This window comes from Cariama cristata, unplaced genomic scaffold (genome assembly GCF_000690535.1).
Source record: "Cariama cristata isolate BGI_N322 unplaced genomic scaffold, ASM69053v1 scaffold3490, whole genome shotgun sequence".
Taxonomy (NCBI): Eukaryota; Metazoa; Chordata; class Aves; order Cariamiformes; family Cariamidae; genus Cariama; species Cariama cristata.
Window position 1 is genome coordinate 49,488 of NW_009593930.1, and position 13,602 is coordinate 63,089.

At 39.2% G+C, this 13,602-nt stretch overlaps 1 protein-coding gene across 1 annotated transcript in view; it reads left to right on the forward strand.

The window, feature by feature from the left end:
• The window catches only part of NFAT5 (nuclear factor of activated T-cells 5, tonicity-responsive), a 40,843-nt gene that overhangs the window by 24,341 nt on the left and 2,900 nt on the right, over positions 1 to 13,602 (forward strand). Inside the window, exons 5-11 of the mRNA XM_009695999.1 lie at positions 1,601 to 1,773; positions 5,702 to 5,836; positions 6,010 to 6,062; positions 7,187 to 7,319; positions 7,869 to 7,946; positions 10,643 to 10,791; positions 11,281 to 13,580. Of these exons, the coding sequence (XP_009694301.1) occupies positions 1,601 to 1,773; positions 5,702 to 5,836; positions 6,010 to 6,062; positions 7,187 to 7,319; positions 7,869 to 7,946; positions 10,643 to 10,791; positions 11,281 to 13,580 (3,021 nt within the window). The remainder of the gene's footprint in view (positions 1 to 1,600; positions 1,774 to 5,701; positions 5,837 to 6,009; positions 6,063 to 7,186; positions 7,320 to 7,868; positions 7,947 to 10,642; positions 10,792 to 11,280; positions 13,581 to 13,602) is intronic.

The following is a 13,602-nucleotide window of genomic DNA, read 5'->3' on the forward strand; positions in this document are numbered from 1 at the left end:
TCCTTAGGCCCAAAAGGCTGGGAGTTGTGGATAGTGAGGCTAAACTCTGGCTTTTCTCCTCTCTTCCTTCGCTTGTTCCATTTCTGTCATTTCCACCAGATAGTCCTTCGTCACGGAAGCCTCCTGCTTTGCTGTCTTTACAGAGCTTGTCTGGTCAAGTATAGGCAGAGTTTTGGATCCAGCCTACAGATGGGCATAGGCAGCATAGGGCTGCTGCCGAGGAGGGATGCGCTCTGTCTGATGGCAGTAGTTACCTGCAGTAGGTTTGTGAGCAAGTGGCCTCATCTGCCTGCATGATTTAGGTCTCACAAGAAACTTCAGATATAAGTGATTCCCTAATAAGCTTTTACATGTATCTTAATATATAGAAAGGGAGTGACCTATTTTCAAAGTATTCTTTTCAGTAGAACATCTTTTTTTAATGTGTGTGGTTGAAAGCTGCCACTCTTTACTTAGAAGCTTGTCTTGTTTCAAGAGAAGAAACATTCATTCGATTTACAGTGTCCACTTCTTAAGCAGCATAATACAGTTTGCTAATAGACTGACTCAATCTGATTTTTTTTTAATATAAAATATATTCCCATGATAGGTTTGGAAGCTGCCTCTTGGAGAGTAATTTTATAATTGTCCTCAAGTGTTAATGTAAAACCATGTAAGTATAGAGATACTAGAAAGATGAATTTAGCATTATCTAGGAAGAAAAGTTTTGCCTAGGCTGTTTTCTCAAAAGGTATCTTGATGTCTCAAAAGAAATCTTCCTAGTGTTTCAGGTGCTGTAGCACCTCTCTAATGATGGTAATGTCAGTGCCGCCTTCTGAATCGCCTTCTCCCCTCCTCTCCACTCCCTCCCTAGCTCTTGCTTGTTGACCCTCATGCAGCACAAAAACTTCTTGTACTCAAATTAGCTATCAGATGGTCCCTGTACTTTTTGGATGTAGGGCCTAAGAGCCTGGTAAAATTGCAATATTCTTCTTCTTAATATATCAGGCTGTGTTTGGGGTTGGATTTTTTTTTTTTTGGTTGGTTGTTTTTTGCTTGAAATAATTTTGCATCTGGGTGGCTTTCTGAAAGTTAGCGCTGCATCACTCTCTCACCTTGGCCCTGTATACATTTCCCGTAGGACCACAGTTATGCTATGGCGTATCTATCACTTCCAAGTTCCACTGAGCATAAAAAATAATATGACTACAGTAAGTTTTCTTCTACTACTGCTTTAAGTGAATGCAGAATACTTTGTAGTTATAATCCTACAAACCCAGGTCTAGCCCCAGGAATAGAAGAATGAAGATATGTGATTACAAATTGGAATGCTTACCAGAATTACTTTGTTACATTGCATTTTCTGTTTTATTCGTACTGCTTTCATATTCCTTCCTACCATGATTCATCATCCAAATTATGTACGATTGAATTGAAAACTGGGCTATATAATGAGAAAGGTCATACAGAGATTTCATGTAAATAAATAAATAAATCTAATAATATTTCAGTAATTACTTCAAGAGTTTTGACTTTGTGGCTTATGTAACTAGTCAAAAGATTATTAAAGATGCTGAACTTATTAAAATGTATTAAACTCTCAACTATTTTGTGTTGTTAGGGTTGATTGCGTGGGAATACTGAAGCTGAGAAATGCTGATGTTGAAGCTAGGATAGGGATTGCTGGTTCGAAGAAGAAAAGCACACGTGCTAGGCTGGTATTTCGTGTTAACATCACTCGCAAAGATGGTTCAACTTTGACTCTTCAGACACCTTCTTCCCCAATTTTGTGCAGTAAGTATCAAAATAAAAAGTTAGAGGACCCTGGATTTTAGTGTGATTACTGTGACATGCTTTGGGGGGGGAAAAATGCTCCAGTGTTAATCTTTGGTTATTTCAGAAGTGCTATGGCTAAGATCACATTGATTTTTTTTAGTTGGGGTGGGGTGTTAGTTAAATGACTGGCCAATATTTAAAAGTAGTTATAAATCACAGATTCACAGAATCGATTTGGTTGGAAGAGACCTCTGGGATCATTGAGTCCAACCTTTGACCTAACACCACCCTGTCAACTAGACCTGATCTTTTCTTAAATGAATTTTTGCCTTTTAAAAGGTCAGAATTTTTGTCATGATTGAACTTACTACGTGACTTTTTTAATACAGGTTTTAATGTCTTCTGTGTTGTCACATTCATCTGTCAGCTTTCAGTGATAGAAAAGATTGTTAATAAGGTAGTAAGCATGGCTCTTTACAGTTGCGGTAGTTCGCTGGGCTGGAGGCTGAATCTGTTCTGGTTCAGTGCAAGAATGAAGCTTTTTATAGCTATTTATTAAAATGCTCTGTTTAACACTGAGCACAGATGGCTGTGTTGACTGGTAGGTTATACTGAACAGCAGGGAAAACAAAATCAGAGGCGGCTGCACTTCGTCAGGGGCTGCCTGTGCCTGTAGAGTCTGTGGTGACTTCCAGTTATGGGGAATTCTGCTCATCTGTCAAAGAGAAAAGATAGGGAAATGTGTTTAATAGAGCTGTTGATGGGATTACTGTTATTTCTTGATGAACAAGAAGATAGGAGAGCTTTTTCTTCATACGTGGAACATAGCATGATTATGCAAGCTCCTGGGCACTTGGTTTGTGCTCTTTCCATTGTATAAAAAGTTATTGTTTTTTGGTGGTGTGTTTTTTTTTTTTTTTCCTAAACACTGTCAGTACCTATTGTGTCAGGGCTCCCATTCAACTCATCAGAAACTGCAGCTTTGTTGCCAGCAAAAAAAGAGATTGGAAGAGGAGATAATTAAAAACATGTGAGCTTCCACATCAGATACCACCGTGCGATTCCAGTGCTGCAGGCAACAGGCGATTCGGCAGCTGTGGCACGTAGCCCGTCTCTCCTTCCACTATTCTGCTCTCACAGTGAATCCCTTTGCAAGACCCGGGGAGAGCAGGACCCCTCGGAGACCCTGCAGAGGCTGATAACAAGGACATGTCACTGCTGATGCAGGGGAGGGCACTCCTCCTCTCTTCAGCCATGTTCTGTGCTTTAGGCAGTAGTTTGACATTCGGGCTGCTCTTCCAGAAAGGGCAGCTTGAGGTGTTCTTGTCCCTCTTTTCCTCCTCCTGCCACTTTTTGCTAAATCTTTTTCCAGTGTGTTGTTTTTTTTTAAAAAAAACTGGTAGAGTTCTCAGATTTATGTGTTTGTGTTGTTGGAAAATACATGAGTATGTTTGCTAGAAATATGGTTGTCTCTGTGGCTCCATTCCAGTCAGTATAACACTGTACTATCTGATACTAATTTTCAGATTTAAGAAAAAAAAACATTTTCTAGAAAATACCTAGAAGTTATTTCTGTATACTTTTGTTTGTATCTTTAACTTACTGGTTAAAGATAAAATTATTTAAGTCATAGCAGAAATGGGAATGGAAATCATCTGGTGTTTTCTTAAGCACATACCAATCCAAAACTTGGTATTCTAAGTAGAAGCTGAGAGTCTGAGATGTTTTAGAGACGAACTTTCAAATAGGCTGTTAAGCTACAAAAGCTGTATTTGATGCAATTCCTGCTTAGCTTGTTCGTAAGGCCATTCCAGTGTTGGTTTATGAGGGTCCCTTGTCTTCATTCTCTGTTTGTTGAATGCATCCATTTATAACCCTAACATTAGTAGCTGTATTTTGAGATATGGTCAGTGATTAAAATGCAAAATATATGAGAGGGATGACCTGCTAAGGACCATTAGAAGAAAAGGAAGAGGTTACCCTTCCATAAATAAAGTTCTAAAAAAAAAAATTACAGTGAAGAGTAAATTGGTTTAGTGTTTAGCAAGCTGAGGTTTGGTCAGTTGATAAGAAAATCTTCTTCATTGTGTAAGTCGCTAAGAGATTGCCCAGGAATTTTATAGCATCTCCACTGCTGGAAATCTAAAACAAAGAAAGAAAATGCTCTGGTAAGAGTTGTGTCTTTGATGAATGATGTGGGTAAAACTTGTTGTGATATGAAGGTTGAGAGGGGAATTCATGAGGCTCTCCCCAGGATTCTGTGCATCTGCTCTCTTAACTTACCCCAAAGTTATGGTGACTTGCAGTAGACATTAGCTGCTAAATAGTGCTGGTACGTACGTACTGGCTGATCAATGTGGCATTAAATTTTGTTGTTTATTAAATTATTTGTTTATATAAATAATCTCCTCAAGCCCATTACACCTGTTTTGTTTGCTACATACATCTTACCACAAATGTGTACTGTACCTTCTCATAATAAGCTTTACATTTTCACTCATCGGAGCCTGTTTATGTTGTGTTTTATTACTAATATTGCTGTCAAAGTTGCAGTAATGTGTCTGAGACCATAAGAAAGACATTAAGTAGATGCAGGCTCTTTATTTAAATTCTGCATTTTAAATAGCCTTTGTTCACTTGTTAGCAAACCTAAATCCAGTTACTCTTCTCACAAGTTCATGTGCCTTGGGCGTATTTAGTAGTTGCATAATGGTTGCCTAGGAACCCGCTGCAACAGTTGTAGAAAAATCCTTTCTGAAAGGTCATTAAACAGTTTGGACTGTTACCGTATGTAGGTTCTTCCATGTAGTAAGCCCAGACAATATTGTTATTAAACACTAAAAGCGGGCCATGTAAGCGCAAAGCACAAGTACAAGCTTATGCCAGTAGGATTTTATGGTGAACAGAAAAAGTGGTTGAGGAACCTTTATTAGAAACTGGAATTACTTTATAACATATTAAATGTGACAAAGTCAAAGTACGTTATTTTAAAATGTATGTCTATTTAAGTTGTCTTTGTTGCTCATTTTCATTTAACACACATGGTCTTACTTGATGTGTTCTTTAAGAAGCATAGCAATAGTTTGCAGCAAAGACAATTTATAATATGTGTTATATAAATCATCATCTGAATCGCTGGCTAAGAGGCAGAGGTTTCCAGGGACCTGTATCTGTAAGTTGCATTTCTTTGCTAGTTGGTAGGATATAAATTGCTGTAATTCACAGGTACGCAGATGTGACTCTCTCAAGGGTTTGTGGTAACTGAAGTATATAGATCTAGAAAGTCATAGAATCGTAGGATGGTTTGGTTGGAAGGGACCTTAAAGACCGTCTCGTTCCAACCCCCCTGCCGTGGGCAGGGACACCTTCTACCAGACCAGGTTGCTCAAAGCCCTGGCTAAGTTCTTGCACCAGCCAGAAAGCTACCTCAAGTGAAAAAAAAAAACCTGTAAAAACACAGGTAATGTGGAAATTACTACTTCTACCCTTTTGCATAGTAGAACAAAATAAACTTCATAAAAAAATGTTTTTATGAGCTTAAGGATAAATTTGAAGGTGTGCTTCAGCTGTACCTAAGGGCTGAGTCATTTGTGTATCGCTCTCTATGCCAGCAAATTACAGAACCAAATTTTCTTCTCTTCTGAACGCTTCTGGGGGTTTAGCTCAAGCACTGAAGGTTTAGTTTTGAAGACTTAATAAATGCAGGAGAAAAGGGAAAAGATTATTAGGGGATCATCTACCTAAGTGTGATTTTTATGAGGTCATTATATTTAGTGAGGAAATAATAGAAACGGTTGTCTTCTGAAAAGTTTTGTCATGAACGATACAGTAAAGGAAGCAGCTCAGAAATTATTTTGTTCTTTCATTTATAATCCTGTAAGAAAAGCTTTTTGGTTTGGATGTTGATATTTTCTCGATTTCAAACCATGTGTTTTTTCAATTGCAGCTCAACCAGCAGGCGTTCCAGAGATCCTCAAGAAAAGTCTGCACAGTTGTTCAGTGAAGGGTGAAGAGGAAGTTTTTCTGATTGGCAAGAACTTTCTAAAGGGAACAAAAGTGATTTTTCAAGAGAATGTTTCTGGTTAGTGTGAAAGCAATAATGGCTTGGGGTGCTGAAGAGAGCGTGATGTTTGGGTTTACACTGGTTGATAAAGTTTAGTTGTAGAGAGCGAACTGAGAAGCAGCATGAAAGGCACTAAAATAAATTGCTTTATATGGATGTGCAATAAATCATGCTTTTTAACTTTCATTTAGATGAGAATTCTTGGAAGGCAGAAGCTGAAATAGACATGGAATTATTTCATCAGGTACTTCTGCATTATTATAATTATTTTTCTATTTTAATTAAAAAAAAGGACTCTGACTCTGTTTCCAAAGAAAAATCGAGTAAGTCTTTCCCTCTTCCTGTGCATTTCTAGAAATAATATTCCTTTTCTTCAAATCAGTTCGTTCGTTAGTCTGGTAGAATATCATTGTTTTGGATTTACGCAAGTACAATTGTTCAGTTTCTAAATGAGCACTTAGCACAGTAGGAGTGTGGTATATGGACTTGGTGAGCAAGTCTTTGCCCTTGCATATAATGTAATTAAAAGGCCTAATACATTTTTTCCAGTAGCTTTGCTAAGGACACATCAGATTACTACTGAGTGGAAATAGATTGTGTGTACACCATAATCTTTGTACCTGGCTGAATTTCTGTTCCACTCTGAAATATTTTACAAAATATTTGTTTATTCTTTTTGACACAACTAAGTGTCTTTATGGGCTATTGGCCTGAAATTAGGGGAATTATTGGATATAAATGATGTCCGACAAATGTCATCTTGCTCCCACCTCTGAAGGCGGTATTCCAAGCATGCACTGGTAGAAATGATTTCTCACTCCTAGGTGGATAGACAGGTAGGTGGGGAATGAGAGAGTTCACTCATCGCTGCTGCTGCTGTTGATTGATTGCAGACCTGTTTTCTGATGTCTGCGCAGTGGTGAATGTGCTTGAGTGTAACAGGAAACTGCATCCTCTGTCTGGTCACACTGAATACAAAGACCTGATTCACCAGAACAGTGAAGTGTCCGAGTCCAGCAGAATTTGATGGCAAACTGATTGCAGTTCAGTGAGGCGTGTTAGGCATAAGCTTGTCTTTAAAGTACTGGACTCTATACATCTTTCCTTTCTGCACCTTCCATTTGAGCTGTAAGTTGCCAATGAGCATCATATAGGCAGATTGTTCAAATCTCTCTTCTAGCACAAGTTAATTATCAGTTTACTTCACTGAAAGTGTAACTTGATCATGTTTTCCCCAATGTCTTTGTGTTTTATGGTGTTTTATCAGTCGTTTTCTCTTGTTTTGATGGATGTAAATACAATTAAGGTCAATAGTAATGAAATAAGGTTTCTAATGTGTTTTTTTTAAAAATTATTTTTACATTCCAGAATCACCTTATTGTGAAGGTGCCACCATATCATGACCAGCAAATAACCTCAGCTGTTTCTGTGGGAATATATGTGGTGACCAATGCTGGAAGATCACACGATGTGCAACCATTTACGTACACTCCAGATACATGTATGTAAAATAGAAAGCTGGAGGAAGGAGTGGGCGGTTTTACCTGCTAAGCATCTCGTTTCTGATTTCATGGTATTTAGTCCATACAACAGAAATGTTAAGTAATGTGGATCTTTTCAAACTCCTCTTGCTAGCGAGGTTTGCTCTGTTAAATAATAAAATCTACAGGTTTGGCTTTTCTCGTTTATGTGGCAAGTATCTCAAATTTCAGCTGCATGGAGACAGCTGTTCTTGTGAGGTAACATCCATTTCTAGTATAAAGTTCAAAATGAAGCTGAGCAGGAAAAGAGGAAACGTATTACATACAGTGCACCAAACACAACTGAAAAATAGCACCAAGCCTTATCCTGAGGAAAGTTGAAGTTTGACCATATATGCAGTTTTGTTTGTTTATTTATCTGTATTACAATACACAGTGCAAAAGTTTGTGTGGGTTTCAAAGAACCTTAATTTCTTTAAGACACAAGTAACTGTTTTGGCTTGCTTTGGTTTCTTTGCTTGTTTGCTGTTTTAACATAAGGAAGTTCTCAATGTGTTTTGTCTCAACAGCTGGTACTCTGAATGTTAATGTGAAGAAGGAAATCTCCAGCCCAGCCCAACATTGTTCTTTTGAAGAGGCTATAAAAGGTACTAAATTGATTCTTATCGTTGTTAATAATTTAACTAAAAAATCCTACCCAAATTTGGAGGAATGAATCAGTCGTCCTGTGAAGATAAGTCTGGGCTTATAAAATCTGGCCGTATTCTTACAGTGAGGTTTGTTTCTGATTCTGAATATTTTACTTTACAACAGTATTCCTTTAAGTATATTTTAATATGAGCTAGTACAGAATAAAAACTTTGCAAAAAATAATATTAAAAACTTTTTTTGTTTTTCATGCCTCAGGCCCTGCAGTCTGATCTTCATTTTATATGCTTGCAAGTGAGGAAGGAAAAAGAAAGAAGCCTAAGATGGCAGTTAATACAAAGTATTTAGAAACTGTGTAGTATTAATGTAAGCAAAACCACACATAAAGGTAGTGCTGGGGAAGGAACTGAGTACTGAAAAACACAAACGTGCCAACTTGGTACTTTTTGGTGGCTGTGCAGTGGTTTTGTAAGACTGCTTTCAGTGGGTCTAGTTAAGAATGCTAATTCTGCAATTTCAGCTTACTCCCTTCAGTGAGGTTTGGTTTTTTTCTGACCATTCCGTCCATGCAAAGTTTATCATTTTGTTCTAAGGCAGCAAGTTTTAGGTTTGCCTGGTTTTTAAGTTTGAAGTGAATTGATCCTTCTGATACTGAAATGAAGTAGAGGAAGGAAATCTTTCTTAGTTGACTCTTAAAACTATGGTAGCGTACAAAGGTTGATGGAAATTTCCATAGCCTGCTCTGGTGAAAGCGGGTTGAAAGGTAAGCAAATTAACAATGTGATCACAAGTTTGATAGGAATCCATAGCTTCAGGTTAAAATCATGAAGCTTGTGTTTGAAGTTAATAGCTTGATCTTGGCAGGGGATATATTTGCAAGTTGACTTTACAACTTGCTAGGGAGGGAAATACAAGATATGATGAGTTTAAACCTGCAGAGAGTATTTGGGTGAGAAAGACGCAAAAATATTTAGGGCAATGAAACAAGCTGATAAAAGGACTGGTAAGACTTCTGGTAGGGAGATTAAAAAGATGAGGAAAATAGTAACTAATGTATCGGGGCAAGCCTGACATCCCTCTAATTTAGTGTGGAGACTTGACCAAGGGAAGATACCAACTGCTTCAGGAGAACATCTGTAGTTCGTAAGAACACAATGTGCTGTTGCTTCATGTCCTCCATTTAATTTATGCGATAAGTCTTCATTTACTTTCTTGTATGGGGTTTCCTGCTAGCCAGCTCTTTTTGACAGTTCTTTCCTGTACCTGTTCTGCTCTAGATTGATCATGAACCAGAGGGCAGACAATTTTGTCTACTTTATATACTTTGTCTCTACATATGTCCAAGCCCGTCCTTCCTCACTGTTCTGAAATGATAAAGACCAGATGGGGATCCAGAGGGATGCTACTTCGTTCCTGTTTCCTTTCACTGGGAGCAAAATCCTAGAATTCATAATTTCTTAAGTGGCATCATTTCCAGCAGCCCTGGCCAAAGAGAATGAACTGTTGCCGCCAGGGACATGTACAGTTATGTATTGAGCTACAGGGCCTTTCTCTTCCTATCACGGGCAATTTTCATCTGTGAATATTCCTTAAAATAATTTCTATTGCAACGTCTGCATATGTAAAAAAGCAAAACATGGCTTCCCAAAGCCATTACAGATTCCTAGACCTAATTTAAGAGTCTGTAGATTTGACAGACTTCAATGACAAGTTATGTTTCAAGACAACAATCTTATAACTCTAAGCTGTTCTGTAAAACTTGAGGAAGATGGGAGGTGTGTGGACAACCGTGTAGATCAGGTCTTTGCCTTGTAACAATGAAGTAGTGCTGGAGCGTTGTTTTTAAGTGGTTAAACGATGGTTTCAGTTTTCAGCTTTGGGAGAAAAAAGAGGGTGTGTATGCCTTGGTAAGATGGTAGCTATTCAGAAGTTCTAAGCTAAGTGTATGACAAAAACATAATAAAAGACCAAAACCAACAGTGTTTCTCTGCTTTTGAAACTTGTTTTTCATTATTATTATTATATTATTCGTCACTTACAGTGAAGATCTCGGATAGCTTATGTAATATTTTTATATGGATCAGGAAAAATTAAAACCAAAAGGATCTAATTCATTTTAAGAAGCCACCTTTCTACTTTAAAAAGAAAAAATAGGTGCTGCAAAAGCAAAAATAACAGCTTGTTCTTGCTACAGAGCCAGCATGCGGATTTATCGAGTTTTTGCTTGATTAGTCCTTTAGCAGAATAAAAATACTGTGTGAATGCTTTGAGCACTCTGTTCACATGGTTATCTGAAAACAGACCTTTTTCAAAATGAAACAGAGAAGTTGTACAGTTAAAGTACAGTAAAGTTTAAAATCTGACAATTTGTGGAAAGATGCGTTAAGCTTTTATCTTTGTAGTTTAAGCAGTTGATGGATGGTTGTCCTGCTGTCCAATGGAAGAAAACCAAAACTATGGCATTGCTGTTAGTCTTAAAAATAACCTGTGAAGGTTTCAGGTTTTCTAGGATTATTTGAAGTATTGAAATGTTTGCAATGATCTCTCTGCGTATTAGCATCTTAGATGAGGGTGAGAGCTCTTATGGTAGGGCTGAAAAGTGAAACGAGAAGCAGGCCACCAGGAGAAACCCACTCTGTGCACCGTAAATGTTAACATTCCATTGCTGCTCTTTTGTTTTTGTTTGTGACTGCAGCAGTGAAGGCCACCAGTTGTAACCTGGAGAAGGTAAACATTCTTCCTAGTGCCTTGATAACTCCACTCATGCCGAGCAGTATGATTAAGAACGAAGATGTGGCTCCAATGGAAGTAAGTGCAGAAAAAAGATCTCCCCCTGTCTTCAAGGTAAGTTTGATTGATCTGAAGACAGTAGCTTTAGTAGTCTTAGTTAATCTGCCCATCAATCCACATTCTAATAGTGGAGAAGTAACACACAGGGAAAATGTGAAGTCCGAGATTGGTCTGGGCAAAACATATGATCACAGAGCGTGACAATTTCCTTTGAAAGTAACTTACCTTGTTCTCGTATTCGAAAAGATTGATTGGCGATACTATGATGAATTTCTTTTGTCTTGTGACACAGAACTAGTGAATTACTGTAAGAATGTTATTTTAATCACTTCCTAGCATTGCTTTCATTAAATTGTACCTTGACTCTTTCCTTGAATTAGCATTTCCGTTGCCAGTCATTTGCTTACTTGTTTGGTTATGTATGGAGAGATACACAGCCATCAAATCTTCAGTCTGATCTTTCCTGAACATAGGGGATCGGCGGATTTTTATAAGCGTAACCTGAGTAAGCTTACAAATTACTTAATGTATTGCTCTTTTCAGACTTCAAATGTGGTTGGACCAACTCCACAAACATTGGAAAACAGTATATCCGGCATATCAACTTCTGCTTCCCATTTACCTTCTGAAAATGAAAACCAGCAGCAAATACAGCCGAAGGTGTATAATCCAGAGACACTAACTACTATCCAAACGCAGGACATTTCCCAGCCTGGTAGCTTTTCAGCAGTCTCTGCTCCAGGTCAGCTGCAGAACAGTGATGCATTATTGCAGCAAGCTGCACAATTCCAAACAAGAGATTCCCAAACCAGGGAAGTCTTGCAATCAGATGGCACAGTAGTCACTTTGTCACAATTAACTGATGCATCACAACAACAACAGTCTACTCTCTCAGAACCAGCACAGGCATTGCAGCAACAGATTTCATCAAGTATTTTCTCATCAGCAAGCGGTGTGAGTCAGTTACAGAACACTATACAGCAACTGCAAGCTGGAAATTTTCCAACAAACACTGCCACTGGCAGCAACAGAAATGTTGACTTGGTGCAACAGGTATTGGAAGCTCAGCAACAGTTATCTTCTGTTTTATTTTCTGGTTCGGACAGCAGTGAGGATGTTCAAGATCAGCTAAATGCAGATATCTTTCAGCAAGTTAGCCAGATACAAAATAGTGTAAATCCTGGGATGTTTTCCTCATCAGACACAGCTGTCCATTCCAGACCAGAGAACCTTTTGCCTGGACGAGCCGAAAATGTTCACTCGCAGCCTGAAAATGCACTGTCCAATCAACAGCAGCAGCAGCAGCAACAGCAGGCAATGGAGACTTCTGCAGCAATGGTGATAGGTATCCAACAAAACATTTGCCAAGCTGCAACACAGATGCAGTCTGATTTGTTCTCTTCAACAACGTCAGGGAATGGAGCCCTCCAACAGTCACCTGTTTACCAGCAGGCTTCTCACATAATGAGTGGGTTATCAACAAGCGAAGACATGCAAATGCAGTGTGAATTATTCTCTTCATCTCCTGGTGTTTCTGGAAGTGAGACTACTCCCACTGCTCAGCAGCAGGTCTCCAACAATGGACCGACTATGTTTCAGGCATCAAATTCTGCAGATGGAGAAGAAGCTTCAGGACAGAGTAAACAGATGCAAAGTACTGTATTTCAGACTATGGTTCAAATGCAGCATAGTGGAGAAAGTCAATCTCAAGTTAATCTCTTTTCATCTACCAAAACCATGATGACTGTTCAGGCAAGTGGAACTCAACAACAAGGAGGTGGTCTGTTCCAGCAAGGCGGAGAAATCATGTCTATTCAGTCGGGAAGCTTTATGCAGCAGTCTCCACATTCACAAGCTCAGCTTTTTCACTCTCAGAATCCCATTGCTGATACTCAGAATATATCACAGGAAGCACAAGGCTCTATTTTTCACAGTCCAAATTCCATTGTCCACAACCAGACCAGTACTAATTCCTCAGACCAACTGCAGCCTCCAATGTTCCACTCACAGAACACCATGGGTGTATTACAGAGCTCTTCGGTTCCTCAAGACCAGCAGTCTGCCAACATGTTCCTTTCCCAGAGTTCAATGAGCAACCCTGCGACTCAGGAAGAACAGATGTCGTTCTTTACGAGCCCAAATTCCATTTCTCCTCTTCAGACGGCAGCGAACACTGAACAGCAGACTTCTTTCCAGCAACAGACACAGATATCTCATATCCAGAGTTCTATGCTTCCCCAAGAACAGCCCCAGACTCAGCCTGCTCAGCAAGGTTTGTTTCAGTCTCAAGTGTCGTTAGGCTCCATCCAGTCCAGTTCAATTTCTCAGAACCAACAAGGAGCTATCTTCCAGCCTCAGCATTCGATAGTTGCTATTCAGAGTAGTCCTCCGTCTCAAGAACAGCAGCAGCAGCAACAGCAGAACATGATGTTCAGCAATCAAAATGCAATGGGTACAATTGCTTCTCAAAAGCAGAACATGATTTTCAACCCAAATCCAAACCCAGTTACCAATCAGGAGCAACAGGGCCAGTCCATTTTTCATGCACAGACTAACATGGCATCAATGAACCAGGAGCAGCAGCCCATGCAATTCCAGAGTCAGACTACCGTGTCTTCTCTTCAGAATCCTGGATCCAACCAGGCTGAAGCACAGCAGCCAGCCATCTTCCACAACTCTCCCCAGATTCAGTTGGTCCAAGGGTCACCAAGTTCTCAAGAGCAACAAGTCACCCTCTTCATCTCTTCAGCTTCCATGTCTGCCTTGCAGAATAGTATGAGTCAGCAAGAGCTGCAGCAGTCTCCTATGTACTCTTCTCAAAACAGCATGGCAGGAATGCAAGGAACCGCTTTCTCTCCCCAGCAA